The sequence below is a fragment of the Physeter macrocephalus genome, chromosome 9 (genome assembly GCF_002837175.3).
Source record: "Physeter macrocephalus isolate SW-GA chromosome 9, ASM283717v5, whole genome shotgun sequence".
Classification (NCBI taxonomy): Eukaryota; Metazoa; Chordata; class Mammalia; order Artiodactyla; family Physeteridae; genus Physeter; species Physeter macrocephalus.
The window spans coordinates 6,622,308-6,641,740 of NC_041222.1; the positions used below are offsets into that span (position 1 = coordinate 6,622,308).

The 19,433-nt window shown below is 41.9% G+C and overlaps 1 protein-coding gene across 1 annotated transcript in view; it reads left to right on the forward strand.

Annotated features, from left to right (window-relative positions):
- Positions 1-19,433, forward strand: part of BRINP1 (BMP/retinoic acid inducible neural specific 1) — a 196,992-nt gene that overhangs the window by 126,732 nt on the left and 50,827 nt on the right. The window contains exons 4-5 of the mRNA XM_024126435.1: positions 12,864-13,033; positions 16,329-16,434. Of these exons, the coding sequence (XP_023982203.1) occupies positions 12,864-13,033; positions 16,329-16,434 (276 nt within the window). The remainder of the gene's footprint in view (positions 1-12,863; positions 13,034-16,328; positions 16,435-19,433) is intronic.

A 19,433-nucleotide genomic window follows, 5' to 3' on the forward strand; every position in this document is an offset into this window, starting at 1 on the left:
CTCCCGTTGCGGAGCACAGGCTCCGGACGCGCAGGCTCAGCGGCCATGGCTCACGGGCCCAGCCGCTCCGCGGCACGTGGGATCCTCCCAGACCGGGGCGCGAACCCGGTTCCCCTGCATCGGCAGGTGGACGCGCAACCACTGCGCCACCAGGGAAGCCCCACATAGACTCATTTTGAGAACATTTTTAGTCTGGACTGTTGGCCATTGAGAACAGAGTTTATAGATAGAAATCTAATAACACAGTTCAACACACAAGACCCTTCATCGTGTGGTCCCTGACAATCTCTCTGTCTTTAACCTCTTATCATTTGTATATCACATGCACTTAATACACATGAATACTGCACACACACACATCCCTCTCTCTCCAACTGTCTTATTCTCTCTTGTTTTTCTCCATGTTTGCACGTGGAGCTTATTCCTCCTGAAATATCCTTCCCTTATCTTTGTCTGGCCAAATGCTATGCTTTCGTCAAGATTCAACTTGTACAGAAGAATTTTTTGACATCCCCGCTCCCACCCCAGCTGCTCCTCCAGACTAGGTCAGGGATCCTCCTGTCTGATTCCTCTGTGACTAAGATGACTGTTGCAAATAGCACATCATTCAGTAAGATGGAAATTCCTTAGGATCGGGAGCTGTCTGTGGTGCTGAACAGGCAGTGCCTGGCAGAGTCAGCACTTCATAATAACATCCCTCGGTTATTGAGCTTTTCCCAAGTGCCCAGCACTGTGCTCAATGGGTCACATGCATCCCCTTACTTAGGCCTTGCCTCCATCCTGTGAGGCAGGAACCGGGAACCCAGCACTGCCTTCCTCCTTAGTTTTTTCAAGGAAGCAACACAGATGGCAGGCCCTGGGTGTATAGCTAGTGAACATCAGAAAGAATGTGGAGGCTGTTTAAAAACACAGAAAAAGGAAAGAAAGAAAAAGGAATTAAGTCATAGGCTTATAATTTGATGGTGGGGGTGGTATTGTTCCTTTGTGTCAGTACTGGTTTTACTCTGGTTTTTATAGTCTACTTTTCAATATCTACATTAAAAGTGTGATTTAAGAGTCAGGATACAAGTTTTCTACTCCCAGTTCTACCACTAATGAGCTGTATGACTTTTGACATGTTGCTTAACCTCTCTGAGTGTAATGCATGTCAGTTTTGAGGACTGTAGACATATTCATATGAAAAAAATAGTAACCCAAGGTTGTAAGCTATAAATAAATGTTATATATTTCTATATCTATATATCTATCTCTCTCTATATATCCCTGTATATAACATAATATAATTTATAACATAATAGTATAGAACTATATGTCTATTATTATACTGAAATATGTGTATGTTTCTATGCATATATACATATATATTTGTTTCATAACTACACGTACATAGCTTTATAAATTTCAGGGATAAGCTGATGAGGAAACACTCTTTCCTCAGAAGTATCTAATGATTCTCATTGCCTTTTATTGGTCATCTAATGCTGAGTAACAAATTACCCCAGAAGTTAGTAGCTTAATATAACACTATGTATTATCTCAAAGTTTCTGTGGGTAGGGAATCTGGCTGTGGCTCAATGGGGTGACCTTGCTCTTGCATGCTATTGTCATTTGAAGGTTCCACTGGGAAGAGTCTGCTTCCCAGCTCATGCACATAGTTACTGTTAGAACTCAGTCCCTTGTGTGGTCTCAGTTCCTCAGAAGCTATTGGCCAGAGGCTTCCCTCAGCTCCTCCCGGTATAGATCTCTCAACAGTGCATCTCACAACATGGCAGCAAGAGCAAGACAAAGACAGAGAGAGACAGAGGAGATGGGCAAAACGGAAGTTGCCATATTTGGGGGTTATGGTTTTTTTATTTTTTTTTAATTGAAGTATAGTCGATTTACAATGTTGTGTTAATTTCTGCTGTACAGCAAAGTGACTCAGTTATAGTTATAGATATTCTTTTTCATATTCTTCTCCATTATGGTTTATCACAGGATATTGAATATATCAAGAGTTCCCTGTGCTATACAGTAGGACCTTGCTGTTTATCGATCCTATACATACTAGTTTACATCTGCTCATCCCAAACTCCCAGTCCATCCCTCCCCGACACCCCCTTCTTGGCAACCACAAGTCTGTTCTCTATGTCTGTGAGTCTGCTTCTGTTTCATAGACATATTCTTTTGTGCCGTATTTTAGATTCCATATATAAGTGATATCATCTGGTATTTGTCTTTCTCTTTCTGACTTACTTCGCTTAATATGATAATCTCTAGGTTCATCCATTTTGCTGCAAATGGCATTCTTTCATTCTTTTTTATGGCTGAGTAAGACGTAAACTAATCACAAAACTATTTTGTAACCTAATCACAAAACTAACGTGCTCTCAGCTCCAAATTCTGTCCATTAGAAGCAAATCACTGGGTCCTGTCCAGCCCATACTAAAGGGGAGGAGATTACACAGGGTGTGAACATCAGGGAGTAGTAATCTTGGGGAATTGTGTCACCAGCTGCCTCACCTATAAGATTCCCCTCAGCTGGCTCTTGCATGCCCCACTGTCTCCTCATGTCTGGCCACCCCACTGGCTCCATTTTGTCCCCTTTCACACCCTCTTCATACACTTTCCCTCCTGTTCCGCTCTTCCCATGATGTGTTATGTATCCCCCTCTCACTCACTGCTCCTGCCCTTTCATCCATGTGGATTGTTGGGTTTTGTTTAAGTGTTAAACAACATTTCTGTTTATTTAAATCACACGTGAACTTCAAAACTGTAGTTAAGGTATGACCTCACTGAAGCTTCCCCTAGAGACCTCAGAAGTCTGTGTTCCTTCTTCTGCATCCTTTGGTTTACAATAAGCTGGACATGTCTTTCCTTTCCTGCCAGACTATGAGCTTCTGAGACTGGGATGTGTCCACTCCCCCTCCTGTACACGTGATATTCTGCATTTAGTAGGTGCCCTGCAAGGTTCACTGAGTGCAGTTGATTGACTTAATACATATCTACGATGTGCAGAGTACTGAGATTTTATTTAGAATTCAAACTATGTTATGAATTATGGACAGAGATTTCTTAAGCAGCCACAGACTATAAGCTCTGAGGCTTGGAAACGCATTCCAATTTGAAAGCTTTTTCTTCAGACACAGTTTTCTCTGCATCAGGGGTCAGACTCCACCACTGAATTACTGAGACATATTCCAGCTCGATTCCCACCCTGTTCTGCTTCTTCTTGCTCTGTGCCCCTTCCTTTATTCATCTCTCTCATCTGTGGCAGGAGTGAGAGACCTTTTCATTTAACTCTCGTTCCCATCATTTATCTGGGCTGACCTTACAGTCCTCTTGGCTAGTTGTTTTTCTCAAGGGACCTGGAGCTTGTAAGTCAGACAGGTTGGAGGACTGGTTGTTTCAGGGGGAGCTCCATCTTTGGTAGGAGCAGAGGTCATTATTAAAGCAAAAGCAACCTGAACCAAGGCCCTTTAAATGTCTACTTGTATTTGGTTTGCATTCTCCTCATTCATTACACGTGAACCTTTAATGATTTATATATCTGTGGATGTGTGAGGAAATAAGTTATAAAACTCTCACATTGGATTAGCGCCTGGCATTTTCCAATGGTGTTTTCACACCCTATGTTTCATGTAATCCGGGCACCAGCAATAGGAAATAGATAATATTAATTGGATTTTATAAATAAGGAAATGTAGATCCAGAGAAGTGACATCCTCTGCCCAAGATCACACCACATAGTTTACAAGAGGCAGAGCGAGACCCTGAGCTTAGACTCCCAAGTTCAATGTTTCTCTGTCATTAGTGAAGGGAAGAGTGGAAATTCCCTTACATGGTCAGAACAAAGCTTAACTTCTTCCAAACAGTATTTGCTCAGTGAATGCATGTGAAAATTTCGAATGAAACTGAGCTCTGGACTAATTATTGGGTTGTGGAATTGTCTTAGAACAGGTTTCGAGCTGCATCGTGCCTTAACGTCTTGTCCGTTGGTACACAGCCTTCCTTCCTTTTATTCTTTTGCTTATTTATTCATCCAGCTAGCATACTTGTGACTCGCACCATGTAACATGTACCATGTACCTAAGAAGATCCCATCTCTCTGGTTTCATTCACAGTCTAGTGAGGGAGATGAATAAGAAACTAGATGACAATGATTTTTGTATCTCTGATGATCTGTAAGCATCGTGAGAACATGACTGCATCCCTCTGGTTCACTGCAGTATCCCAGTGATGAGAATAGTACCCAATAGTTAGATCTAGACTGAGGGCTCCAAGTCTAAGTATCAGTTCACAAATATTAAAAATAGTTGTGGGCACTCTCTCACCTAAGGATAGACGCCTGAATGGGATGGTTGGGTGGACTTTGGCTTAGGGGTAGAGGTGGTAAGTGGAAAGTCTCACTCATCTCTCCTGCCCAGGGAGTTTGCCCGTTGGAAGGTGAGGAACACAGCCATTGAGAGGAGAGACCTGGTCCGTCATCCAGTGCCCCTCATGCCGGAGTTCCAAAGGAGCATCCGCCTGCTTGGCAGGAGACCCACCACTCAGCAGTTCATCGATACCATCATCAAAAAGTACGGCACCCACCTCCTCATCTCCGCTACCTTGGGAGGTAGGTCAACAACCACTGGGCCATAGCCTTGTCATGACTTTGAGTCTGAGATGGAGAGGACGGTGGGATGGCCTAGGATCAAAGCCATCTTGACATCTCTGCCATCGTATGTCACTCAGAAGTATATGTTGCCAGATAAGCCACATTGTCTTGGTTGATTCCAATTCTCAGGGACAGTCTAACTTGAGAGTTTACTAACTTTTGTGGAAATATGGCTTCACCTTGGAATTAGCTCAATTCGTTGGGAACGTTTAATCGTATTATTATATTAGTTCCTTTGGAATGCAGTCTAATCTGGGGAAATAACTTCAGATGATGTTTAGAGAAGTGCCTTTGTTTATTGAAGTCTGCTTTAGGGATTGATAACTTGAGGTTATCTTTTTACAAATGGGATATCATTTGTATCTTATGTGGGTTTGGAGTAGATTAGTAGGAAAGCAGACTAATTGCTCCACCCTGCTCAGCTTTACCTATCCCTCCCCATTGTGTCCAGTTCATCTTTAAGGGAGTGAAGATAAGAGGGGAGGATAAAAGGAAGGAAAGAAACGCAAAGAAAATGGGAAATGGTAGAGACTAGTGCACTTAGATGCTATGGGTCTTGCCCGCATGCATCATTTTATATAATGAGCTACAATCCTTTGGCCATCAGTTTTCTGCCACAATGATTAAGTCCACTGAGTTATGAGAAAGCCCGTTTGGTGGTGGGGCACCATGCCACCCGCTCAGAGAGCTGCAAAGTTATGCATTTAGATGAGGCCCATGTCAGCTGAACAAGATTGGTGTACTGACAAAGGCAGGTGGGTAGACTGAGGCATGCTTATAACAAGTGATCTTTTTTAGAGGAGGGTGAGTGCTACAAGCTAGAGCAGTCAGTATGAAGTTCCTGGAGGAAGTGGCAGTTTAGCTCAGTAGGAGTTGGCTGGGTAGAGGAGGGTGGTGAAGCTTTCTAGGTATGCATTTCAAGGAAGACGAATGATGTGGAGAGTTTGGGTGGAGAAATTGGTTGGGCAAATTCATTCATTCATTCGTATCCACTACTTAGCTACTCCTATTACACTTTCTTGAGTATTTGCTCATAGCAGGCATTGTACATAGTCTTTAGTCCTCAAAAATGGCAAGTTAGGTTATATTATCTCCATTTTATAGATAAGGAAGCTGAGACTTACAAGAGGTATAGCTAAGAAGTGACAAAAATAAGTGTTGAACTTAGGGTTTTCTGTCCACGGAGCCTGTGTTATTTTTTTGACCCAACATCTGTCATCTCTTTAACCAAGTCACTCACCTGCCAACCCACCCAATCCAACAGCCAACCAGCCAGCATGTATTCTTTAACATTTGAGTGTTAAATCATGTAATACAAATTCTACTCTATTGTAAAGTGAAAATGAAATCACTTCTACACTGAGTGTGGCATTAACCTGTACCCTTTTCTTTAAATATCCCCCATCTCCCATTTCACTTGAAAAAAACAATTATTGAGATCGATGCAGTGCTTCCATTAGGAGCTGTGTTCTGTCCAAGTCCCCGGAAGTCCCAAATAACAGACTTTTCTTTTGCAGTGAAATATATTTTTAATTTCTCTGAGGCGAGGTGGTGAATTATTCACAGAGCCTTGGTCCTCTCCTGTTTTTAGAGCACAATATTTTAAAATATGCAAAGCTTTGGATTGAGTTCCGGTATTGGACAGCAAGCCCTAAATGTTCCCTGAATCCTCAGCGTGGGTGACGGTGGGGGATTTACTGTTGATGGACACCGTGTGGTAGCAACCCAGCAACTGTGTGAGGTCCTTCTTACATCATCACTTCATTCACTCATTTGTGGAAAAGTATTTCTTAAGAGCCTTCCCATGCAATGGGAGAGAATGGAGGCGGTAGGTTGTAGGGCATGCAGAGGCAGGCTCTGGAGTTTGATTGCCTGTTTCTCACCAGTTCTGGGTCACCTTGGCAGGTTACTCAGTAACTTTCAGCCTTGGTTTCCTCTTTTATGAATAGAAATAATACTAGTACTTCATGCATATTGTGAAGATTAAATAAAAGGATGCATTGAAAGTGCTTAGTGCAGTGTTTGGCACCTAACAAATCATTGCTCTTGTTGTTCTTGCTATTATTGTTGTTTTTATTATAACTATTGTTATTGTTTTCATTTAGTGAGACTAAAAAATTGGGGGACTTGGGATTAAAACCCATTCCTACCACTCACTAGATGAATGGAAGACATTGAGAAATTCACTTTCCTGTCTGGCCCTCAGTTTTTCCATCTAAATATAAGGAGGTGCAGAGAATTGTATTCACTGTAATTTTTCCTAAGGAGAACACCGTATTCACTTAGAGGAAATGCTTTGATAAGCTGTTTGAGGGGTCAGGTGAGTTCTTGAGGGCATGCTCAAACAACAAAAGATGATTCTTAAACTGTCACATAGAGGACAAGTAAATGCGTTTAGGGAAGAGGAAGGAAGCGGAGTGAGAAGGAGGAAGTGGACATCTAAGACATTTCCATGGGATCCTCACTCTTGGGGTGAAATCTGTTAAACTCAAAATAATTGGTATGAGTGATTTTTTTATGGATGGTGGTAAAGGGAAAAAATTGGGGTCTGGAATGACCCACATAAATACAGGGATAGCAATTTCCCTTAGTCCCTCTGAAGATCATATTTTGGATTAAAGGAAACACCTTGGAGGTGGGTGTCTGTGTGATATATACAACTAAGCTTGCACACATGCATGGGAGCGCATGTCTCCCTGCACAGATGGATGTGCACAGACGCCTGCCTATGCTTGCGTGAAAGTTAATCTATATGCAGACATACATGCATACATATGCAATGCACACACGCATACATCTTACACCCATGTATATGGGTACAATGTACACATGTGTATATGTAAGCTTGCACATGTATGTGAATGTATGTATATTGCATGAATGTCTGTTGATGTGTGAACACTCACGCTTTTGTGCTTGTGTAAATGTATGTTTGTGTGTATACTCATTCCCCACCCTGTATTTTGGGAGAGCTCCCTTTGGCTAAGAGGAAGGCTAAGAATAAAGTCACAGGGGCTCAGAAGGAAAGGATGAGGGATGCCCCAGAGGCCTGAAATCCAGACATCCCCTTCCTTCTTCTGGGAACAGTGTCCCTAGGTGACTCAAAAGATAAGATGATTGACTCGCCCCCGCATCCCCCATTTCCCATGTGTCCCACTTTGTTCCCCTCCAAAAGAAGTGCTACAGAGAGTGAGACAAAGCCCCCAGAGACAGAAAGATTGAGGAAAGGGGTGAAGAGGCAATTTTCAGGAATGCCCAAATGGGAAAGCAACTCTAAACAGAATGTTCTCTTAATAAACAAGAAATTAAGTCTTAATAATGCGGCAAGAGGTCCATTAACCCCTCTTGATCTAAGGTTTGCTTCTCCCAGTTCTCAGTCCGGAGGGAACTGAGCTGTTTCACCTTCTCTTTTACAGGCCCCTTGGCGAACCTGAGCGGACACTTGTAATATTTATATCCTCTGCTTCCTGGTTCTAACTTCTAGCATATATTCACTTATTTAATCATTTACCTCTCCACCCACCTATCTATTCACCTATCCATTTAATCATCTATCTCCCCATCCATCCATCTATCCATCAAATGATAACTGCACATTTGCTCTTTATTTGACCTGGGAAAAGCATTGGGAACGTTATAAAGAAGAATCAGAGTCCTTCCTGCCCCAGGCTACCACTCACCACACCTGGAACTCAGTGTCTAATTGTATATAAAGTCGTTTTCAAGCCAAGTCTATTCAGGATGCTGCAGAGTCCAAAGGATGGACAATCGTGTCCTCCTGCATAACTGGCGAAGACTTCATGGGAAGGTGCAAATATGAGTTTTTTATTCTGAACTCAACTTGAGTCTAGGCATGTGGAACCCAGAGATTAATTTTGAAAATGATGAATCTTCTTACTGGAAGATTTCAGTCAATCAACAAACACCGTAGAGTTGGACCACTTCCACATTTATCCATTTACCCACACATATCCTGATCATTTGTTAAGCACATAATATATGCCCATACTGTGCTAGGCAAAGACAGTGAAATGACAAAAGACTCCTACATACTCACTGACTTCACAGTGCTTCTCCTCTAGTAAAAGAGAGAGGCTATTAAACAAGAAATCACCAGGAAATGTGACAGGTAACATATTGGAGAAATAAAAGAGATCGTGGGAGCCCGTGGTTAGAGTTCTTACTTTAGTTTAAGTAAACAGTGGGGGATTCAGGGAAGGCTACCTAGAGGAGGTGTCTTAAGCGACACTTGAGGGATGAGTAGAAGTTAGCCAGGAGAAAAACAGAAAAGCGCAGTCCCAACCATAACAGAAAATAGGGCACATTTGTGCAGGATAGAGCACAGCTAGAGAGCAGCACGGGATGCAGCTGGAGAGACCAGATCATCAGTGTCTTGGGTCCCACATTATCTACAGGGATGCAGGCACCCTGCATCATTTCAACATGTAACGAATAAACTATTTTTTTTAATAAATTTGTTCATGTATATGTTAATTTTATTTCAGAATAAAGAATTTGATCTGAGGTGACAAAACAATAGAAAGTACCATCTCTTAATGTTCATAGTGAACATACTATGCTAAAGAAAGCTAATCTTTCCAAAGCAAGGTTTGGTTGTCAAGAAGTTTTTGAGCTTCCAGCAATGTTGTCTTTTTTTTCTTTTTTTTTTTTTAACATCTTTATTGGAGTATAACTGTTTTACAATGGTGTGTTAGTTTCTGCTTTACAACAAAGTGAATCAGTTATACATATACATATGTTCCCACGAATAAACTATTAATGATATTTTTATTTCTTTTTTCCATTACAGTTCTGTTTTTATTTTTTTAATTGAAGTATAGTTTGTTTACAATATTGTGTTAGTTTTAGGTGTACAGCAAAGTGATTCAGTTATATATACTTTTTTCAGATTCTTTTCCATTAGATTCAATAGGTTATTACAAGATATTGAATATTGTTCCCTGTGTTATACAGTAAATCCTTATTGCTTATCTATTTTATGTACAGTAATTTGTATCTGTTAATCCCATACTCCTAATTTATCCCTCCCCCGCCTTCCCTTTGGTAACCATCAGTTGTTTTCTATCTGTGAGTCTGTTTTGTATATAGATTCATTTGTATTATTTTTTTGAATCCACATATAAGTGATATCATATGGTATTTGTCTTTCTCTGTCTGACTTACTTCACTTAGTATGATAATCTCTAGGTCCATCAATGTTGCTGCGAATGGCACTATTTCATTCTTTTTTATGGCTTGGTTTTATGTTTGGTTTAAGAAGATCTTATACCACATCTTCTTAAACCAAACATCTGTTGATGGGTGTTTGAGTTGTTTCCATGTCTTGGCTGTTGTGAATAGTGCTGCTATGAATATTGGGGTGTATGGATATTTTCGAATTAGAGATTCCTCTGGATATATGCCCAGGAGTGGGATTGCTGGATCATAGGGCAACTCTATTTTTAGTTTTTTAAGGACCCTCCATTCTGTTTTCCATAGTGGCTACATCAGTTTACATTCCCAGCAACAATGTAGGAGGGTTCCATTTTCTCCAAACCCTCTCCAGCATTTATTAATTAATGAGATATTTTACTTTGTTTTTTTACATTTTCCAGATCTTGGAACTCTGCTGTGTAATTCACAGGTACAGTGCACCTCGGTTTGGACCAGCTGCATTTCACATGCTCAGTAGCCACACTTGGCCAGTGGTTCCTGTGCTGGACAGCATGCATGTAGTCCCTGGGTGACTCTAAGGATGGGGACACTGTCTTATTCATTTGTCACCCAGTGCCTCTGCCAAGGTGCTCAGAACACACAGAATGCCCAGTGCGTGCATGCTGAGCTAACATAATGGACACACTAGAGCGTGATAGAGGGAGGCGATGACAGCTCTCTTGGGGGGAGGGTGTGGCTGGGGAAACCTCGTCAGTAAGGTGATGGCCAGCCCAGCAGGCTCTGAAGAGTGTATAGGAGATGCCAGGTCAAGGACACAGGGCAGTAAGAGGAGGTGATGTTTGAATTGGTCCCAAAATGCTGGATAGGATTTCAATAGTCAGCCATTTAGGGGAGGGACAGAGCGGTATTCCAATCAGAATAAAAAGAGTCTGAGGAAAGCCTGAGGGGAATTGGCAAGAATAAACCATGGAGGCAGAAGGAATGGTTTGGCTGGAACACAGGGAGGGAGACAGGGCTGAAAAGACAGGCTGGAGGCTGCATGTGGAGAATTCTGAATGACAATGAAACCACTTTCTAGAAGCAGTCATGGAGGGGTCCGAGGCAGAAGAATAACCTAGGGACCAGGACTGTGCCCACGTCCTAGGATAACCACTGTTCTTTCGAAAGTAAATTGTTTTCTCCATTCAACTCAAAAATCATCAGCATTCTAAAGAAATTTCAGTTATCTTAGACATCAGGCTTTTGTCCTCAGAAAGTATTGGTAATGCTTGTTCTCTGACTATCCTGTTGTACTGGGTTGACTAGAAGTAAGGATAAGTCTCATACGATTGATATTTTGTGGTAATCGAATAAACGGTGGTTAACCCTTCCTCAGGGCTTACTAGGTGCCAGGCAGGGCTCAGGTGCTTTATGTCATTAACAGATTCAATTCTGTGACAACGCTAGGAGGTAAGTACAGTTAGTACAACCAATTTTACACATGAAGAAACTACAGTATAGAGCAGCATTCCCCAGCCTTTTTGGCACCAGAGACTGGTTTTGTTGAAGACAATTTTTCCACGCATGGGGGCAGGGGGATGGATCAGGCAGTAATGCGAGCAATGGGGAGTGATGGGGAGTGATGGGGAGGGATGGGAGCGATGGGGAGGGATGGGAGCGATGGGGAGCAGTGGGAGCGATGGGGAGCGGTGGGAGCCTGGGGAGCGTGTGGCCACTCACCTCCTGCTGTGTGGCCTGGTTCCTAACAGGCCGCACCCCGGGGTTGGGGACCCCTGGTAAAAAGAGTGCAGGTAACTTGTTCCCATAGGTAGTTCAAGTCCAGGCAGTCTAGTTCTAGAGACTGCTTTCTACTACTACTCCAAATGATTTTTGATTGCTACAACAAACAGACACTGATATAAGGACTTTACGTGTGTTAATTAATTTATTCTTCTTAATTATTCTATGCAGTAGGTGCTATTCTTCTCCTAATTTTGTTTATGAATAAACTGAGAATCAGAGAGGTTAAGAAATGTCCCCAGGTTCACAGTTGGTTGAGAGTGAAACCAGAGGTACGATGATCAGATCTATGTAGGTGGCATATCTGGAGCTTCCTTTATGAAGTTCTGGTGAAACATCTTGTTATCCAAAATAAAGTGCACCATTAGTACTGTTAGTAATCTATGCATGTATTTCTAAGGAAAACTTCATGGTAAATTATATAAGGTTTTCTATTTCTCTCTCTCTTTCTCTCTCTCTCTCTGTCTCTTCCACTCTATGCCTAACTTTCATGTCATCTCCTCTCTCCCCAAGATGTAACTTAAGAAATGTTTATTGAATGAATGAGAAAAATTGATGGATTAACTATTTACTATCTGCTATATGCCAAGCATTGGGCTTTGTACAAGGGATACAGCAGTGGCTAATATAGACAGTGTCTGACTTCACAGGGCTGACAGTTTAGTTTTTCCTATCTGTCTGTCTGTATCTGTGTTTAAACTATGTCTTATCTCTCTATCTCTCTCCCTCTCTCTCTATCTATATCTCTATGTATCTATCCATCCATCCGTACATCCATCTGTCTGGGAAGGGGTAGCAGAAGGAGAAAGAGAGAAAGGAAAGGAGGAAGGAACCAGGGAAGAAGAGAGGGGAGAAATGAGAGGAGGGATAGGTGGAATTGGATGATGATGAAGAAACAGAGGAGGAGAAGAAAGGAATGGGAAGGGACCATCTATGGCAAATCCATCATTTTACGGAAAAGGCCGAGCCTTGAAGAGAGGAAGTGAGTCGTGTTACGAGATGATGCTGGTGAGAACTATGAAGTGGATTAGTAAGAGCTGGACTTGATGACTAAGAGTCGTTTCATGATCTTCGTCCTGATGGAGCTTGGTGCTTACAGACACCTCTGGACTGTCTTGCTTTCATTGTGCTCTTGATTTTCAGAGGCAGAAGGAAATTTGGGCAAAATTAATGAGAGGTCTGAAGCTATTTTCGGCATCCAAGCCATGAAGGCTTTCTACCCATCCCAAAGCTCAACGGGCTGCCTGAGCTTCTTTCCTTTTCTGTGCAGGGGAGGAGGCCTTGACCATGTACATGGACAAAAGTCACCTGGACAGGAAGTCAGGGAATGCCACTCAAAGTGTTGAGGCTCTGCACCAGCTGGCATCGTCCTACTTTGTCGACCGTGATGGCACCATGAGGAGGCTCCACGAGATCCAGATATCAACTGGAGCAATCAAGGTACGGCTTGAGGGTGGCTTCGGGTGGCAGGCTCTTAAGACGACAGCACTGCACACAGGTAGTCTGAGAGTCAGCGGGCAGATGAAATCCCTGGCTTCTTGCCCGGGGAGCTAACAGTGCCCCCCTGCCAACCACTCTGCCTGAGGTTGTCAAGTGCCCCGTAATATCCCGAGCATTGTCATTAAGGTGACCACATGTACTGATTTCCTGGGGCAGCCCTGGCTGTAATCATGGCATAAGTATCCATAGTACTTTTCTTCACTCTTTTTTTTTTTAACATCTTTATTGGAGTATAATTGCTCTACAATGGTGTGTTAGTTGCTGCTGTATAACAAAGTGAATCAGCTATACGTATACATATATCCCCATATCTCTTCCCTCTTGCATCTCCCTCCCACCCTCCCTATCCCACCCCTCTGGGTGGTCACAAAGCACCGAGCTGATCTCCCTGTGCTATGCGGCTGCTTCCCGCTAGCTATCGGTTTTACATTTGGTAGTGCATATATGTCCGTGCCACTCTCTCACTTCGTCCCAGCTTACTCTCCTTCACTCTTAAAGCTCTGTGTGGATGATTTCCAGACTCCCTTTCTAGGTGAAGAAACAGGCTACAGTGGGTAAATCATTTTCGAAAGGTCACAGAGCTCTCAAGAGTCAGATTATGCCTAGGTCAGTAATTGGTTAACACCTGTGTTTTTCATCCTCTCTCCCCATTTTACAGATGGGAACACTCAGGTCCAGGGGTTAAAGACTTCTGCTCAGGGTTACACACCTAGCCAGTACGTTAACAGGGACTAGAACTCTACTCTGTAGACCAGGGATCCACGAGTATTTTTTGTAAAGGGTCAATAATAAATATTTTAAGATTTGCAGGTCATATGATCCGTATTACTACAACTCAACTGTGCTGCTATAGCACAAAATCAGCCATACAATCAGTGTGTAAAAAAATGGGCATGGCTGTGTTCCAATAAAACTTTATTTATAAATCAGGCAGTCTGTCATGTGCCGACCCATGCTCATCTACCCCAGCGCTGTCCAATAGACCCTTCCGAGATAATGGAGAGACTGTATCTGTGCTGACCAAGACAGGAGCCACTAGTCATATGGGGTTATGGAGCATGTGACATGTGGCTACTTAGACACTAAATTTGTAAGTTTTTTTAAAAATTTATTTAAATTTAAATAGCCACATTGGTAAGAGCAGCTGTGGACTTTCAGCTCAATGCCTTAGAGCATAGGTACTTAAAAAAATTCCACTTTAAATGCAGTAAATTCAAGGATTACCTTTATAAAGAGAATAAAGGAGGACATTTTTGATAAAAAAGGATTCGTTCTTTGGAGGGTTTCAATGAAGATTTTTTTGCATCTCAAAGTTTCTTAAACCAGATTATACCTGCATTTTACCTCTCATTATTCAGTCTGTTTTCTCTTCCTGAGCATCTTTCTTCTGAATAAAATGCAGACCTAGTCTTATATCAAGACTTTAAAAGGTATCTCTAGGGAAAAAGTGTGTGTGTGTGAAGGGATGAGGGGTTGCCAGGGAGTGTTGGTGGAAGTCAGGCAGATGAGTCAGAAACTGACCAAGGGAAGAGAAAAAATGTGGGAGGGGAGAGACTTGCTGAGGAGGGAGGGAGGAAGGGGAGAAATAAATCAGATCAACAAAGAGCCAGCTTACCTGAGAAGAATCGCCTATATTGGGGGGATTATGGTGTTAGGGAACTCAGCACAGAGAGATGGAGCTTGATGAAGCCGTCGGAGTCTGAGTGAAGCAAAGGCCTGGTTTTCATTATCACCAAATGGTTCCCTCCCCGAGGCATGGGATGCGGAATTGAGATATTGAAGCTCTGTCAGAAGGTAATCCTCTTTTGGGCAACCCGGAAGTGCAGTGTGCCTCCTTACGAGGAATTTCTTACAGGAATTGCACACAGGCCACTCAAGAAGCCGTTCTTGCAATAGCGCCATCCTCGACACTCAATCTGGCACTTGGATTTTTCTAGCCATTTCTTGACGCTACCTCAAGACCCAGCTGGCTAGAATTGGTCTCCCTGCCAGCTTTGTCTAAGATGAGCGGCTGACCCAGGTGGGGAAGTTTGGCCCGTGGTTTTCTCTTCCTGAGCATCTTTAGCAAGATGGATTGGTGGTTTTGAATCTCATTTAACAGTAACGATGTCATTATTCTGTACACAAAAAAGAATAAATTATTTTTTAAAAGCAAAGCCTAATAACCTTCCATTTTTGTACTGTTTCCTAAGTGCTAGATACTTCAAAAATATGATCCCTTTAGTGTTAGGGTGGGTCACAGTATTACTGACACTGTGTAGATGCAGAAATTGAGGCTTAGAAAGGGGAGTTAGTGATCCAAGGCTCTGCTGCTGGACACGGCCAGAGCTGGCGCTGTGTGACTATTTCCCAAGTCGTCATTCCTGACAACAGTCAGTGCTGTGTCGTCACAGCTGGATGCAAACCTCAAAACAAGCCTACAAGCGATTGTGTTAAATAATGGAAAGTAAAGGCTAAAGACATGAAGGAACCACTTTACACACTAAAGCATTCGGATTTCAAGGTTATCTTTTAGAATAGCTGTCTCCCTCTCGTCCACCGCCTCAGTTATTCTAAGACAGTGTTTTAGAAACACACCACCAGAGGATTGGGGTGATCATTCTGCAGTGGAGCTGATTGTGGTCTTTGCTAATTTTTGTTTTGAAAATGGGAATAATTTTATTGTTCTTGCCTAATGATAATACATATGTACTCATCGATAATGCACGTTACAATTTATAGAGACTCTTCGTAATAAGATGTCAATTATTGAACATATGCCATGTGTCAGGCACTTACACCCATCAGGTTAATCTCACCACCTTCCTGGAAGGATTTACTAGCTTCAGGTTGCAGGAGCTTAGAGAAGTGACTGCCTGAGGGCACACAGCAAATAAAGGGCGCAGCCAGGATTTAACACTGACTCTCCTAATTCCAAAGCCCATGCTTTTGAAATACACTATAGTGTTTCCACTTATTTTTAGTTCATATAATACTTAAAATGGCTTTGTGCAGTGAGAACCAAGACTAGAACGTGGGCGTCCTGGCTCCAGTCTGCTAGATTGCCCTGCTATCCCGTTGTCTGCTTGGCAACAGTCAGGCATGGTCCTTGACACAGGCGAGGGGCTCAAGAAGTGGCCACTGGCTCAGGTCAGGCTTTCTCTGCTGCCTGAGCTCTGCTGGGGGCTGACTCTGCAGGATCTGTCCCAGACAAGGGCATGTGTCTCACATCTGTCGCCCTTGATGTCCACTCCAGGTCACAGAGACACGCACTGGGCCTCTGGGCTGTAACAGCTATGACAATCTGGACTCTGTGAGTTCCGTCCTTCTGCAAAGCACGGAGAGCAAACTGCACCTTCAAGGTAGGATGTCAGTGGAAATGATGGGAACAGAGAGGGGGAGGGGAGAGCAGCCTGGGGGAGGAGGGATGAGAGGGTATCAGGAGGCATGATGTGGAGGGAGAATGAAAACTAAGATGAAAGGCAGAGAAACCAACAAAAAATAAAAATATGCAAGTTAAGACAGTTGTGATATGATGTCTTTTTACAAATTTTAACATATATGGGACATGAAATTCATGGTTATTAATTAGTTTCCAGATATAAAGTATGGAAATGTGAGCTTTATCTGATTATTTTGATGAAAATGTCTAAACAGTGTTATTTATAGATGTTCCAGATCTAATATATATTAAAGTTTCATATCATAGCCTCTGAATTTCCTACATTATTGTGTTTGATTCTCAGTGTATTTTGGCAGATATTATTTGAATTCCAAGAACTATAGGGCCTTTTATAGAATTTTTGGTTCTATGTAAACTTCTTTCTCCTTATTTGTTAATCATTAGCGGTCTTCAGTATATTCATACACCCATATGTATTTGTGTATATGTGTGTGTGCTTTTAGCAGAGTTTACAAATGAGAACATTCAATGCTGGCCGGAATATAGAAAGACAGATCCTCTTAGGCATGGCTAGTGAAATTGCAACAATTCTAACGATTAATTTGTTGAAATACGTACATATTTGTATCTGTTTATTATCTATTATATGTCAGGTACATGTTACGTGCTCCATATATACTCAAGACCTTGAAGAAAATATACTCTTTAAAATAGTCATTTTATCCTGATTAATTCATCATAAAGAGGAGGGGAGATTGTAGGGGGGAAAATGATAAAACTTTAAGTATAGATAGTGCTATTTTAAAAAGCATAATTTATAATAGCAAAGAAAAGCAAAGAAAAAAACAATGTAAAGATCTCAATTTTCCACATGAGGAGACTAAGTGAATTATGTAGCATCCATACAACATAATATTAGGCAGGTGCTAAAATGTTGTTTATAAAGAATTTTCAGGATACGTGAAAATGATTTACTATAATGTTAATTACAAAGTGGATGGTTTCTGACTGAATGTATGGCATGATCTTAATGTAAAAGGATAAGGAAAAATAACATTGCAGGGAATTATGCGAGCTGTTAAAAGAGGTTACTTCTGGATGACTAGGTTAGAGATGATTTATTTTAGTCTTCCAATTCCTTTTCTAACTTTTCTACCATGATCGTGTATTAACTTTATAGTCATAAAAAATGGCATATGCTTTAACTTTGAGTGAACTAAGGATGTGACCTTTTAGAAAGGTATCTGATAAAGGTGATTCTGAATGTCAGCGGGAGGAAAGTTGCGCTGAGATTGGCAGGTTGAGCTAAACAGAGCCTAATATGACTTTTATATTCTGGTTCCTTGGCAACTCTTTGATTCATGCTCCTGTTATAGAAGATGGTTGGAAAGTGGTACAGAGCAAGCTTGGTAGTGTCACTTGGGAGCAATGAATGAAAATCCATCAGGAAAATTCAGGCCAAGAGAGTGGTTTAGCGTTAAAACAAAAGCCAACAAAACAAAACCTCAAATACATGAAGAATCATCCTACACCCCTTTAGTAGACAAAAGAGTAGACAGATGAGTGCGCCTACCTTGGGTGCGCCAGGATTTTCAATGTTAGCTCCTGTGATACCTACAGTGAGCTTGTGGAGTGAGAGCAGGGTTTGAATCCAGGAAGTACGGCTCCGGTCTGTGTCTGATCACCCTGCTGTGCGTGTAGGAGGTGAGTTATAATCAGAGTAAATTTAGTCGGGATTAACAGGATGTCACTAGGAATTTATTAAGATCTTAGGGCCATTTAGAAGCTGATTTACAGTGAAGCTAAGGAAGCTTAAGATTCAGGGCTCCCTCACCTTCTAAGTCCCTAAATTTTCCCATTCTGCATATTCATGTTCACATGTAATTTTGAATTCCTTTTCTCCATAAGCACCTGTAGCCTAAGCCTCAGTCCTAAAACCCAGATCTGCCGTTGGTTACATTATTAGCAGTATTACATTATTCACACAAAAGAAGGAGATGACAGCTTTGTTCTGTTCTAGATTGGTCAGAGCACACCTGGAGGATTGGGTCCAAGTGTGGGAACACATTTCAAGAGAGACATCAAGAAACTGAAGGAGAGTGTCTTATAATACATAACTGATGAAGGTGGACTTGGAGCAAAAGGAAGTGTCTGTGGATACCTAAAGGGCTGTCTTGCAGAAAAGTTAGTCAAATTCAATAACATGGATAAAATGGGCCAAACCTCATCTACATGTGGGAAACTACAAGGATCCCAGGTTTAAACTAGATCTCAGTTTAAACTCAGTATAAAATAGGTCTTCTAATGCACATTCATGTCCAAACCTGGAATGTCCTGCTGAAGCATATAGTGACTCTCTTCCTATCAGGGTTATATGTTGGTGACGTTTGGTAGGGATGTTATAGAAACGATTTAATCATCATCCACTGTGTTGGCGATTGAATCGATACTGACGCTTAGGAAGATGCTGAATCACCAAACCTTTATCGAGACTGACTGTGCCAAATTCAGTGCTAGATCCTGGGCGTGTGAGCACAAACCAGTTCAACTCAATTCCGCAAATATTTTTCAAGAGCTCGTGTTGGCATTGAGCTAGGCACAGAAAACAGTGGTGAACAAGACAGACATACTTTTTGCCCCAAGGAAATATACACTCTATCAAAAAACACGGGTTTAGACAAATGATAATGTGCAGTGAGTCTGGATGGAAAAAAAAATTGTGAGGGTTCTTTGATACCCAGTAGTATGGAGGTTTCACCTACTAGAGAATCAGGGAAGTTTTCTTGGTAAGAAGATGCAGAGAATGAGACCTGAAGAGTGAAGAAGCGGGCAGGGACATAGCTATGGAGCAGAGTCCTCATGAATGGCATTCAAGGAAATTGAAAACATCTTAAGAGATTAAAGCAGAGATATCAGTGGTGAGAAAGGCAAAATAATATGTCATATCCTAGAAGGCCT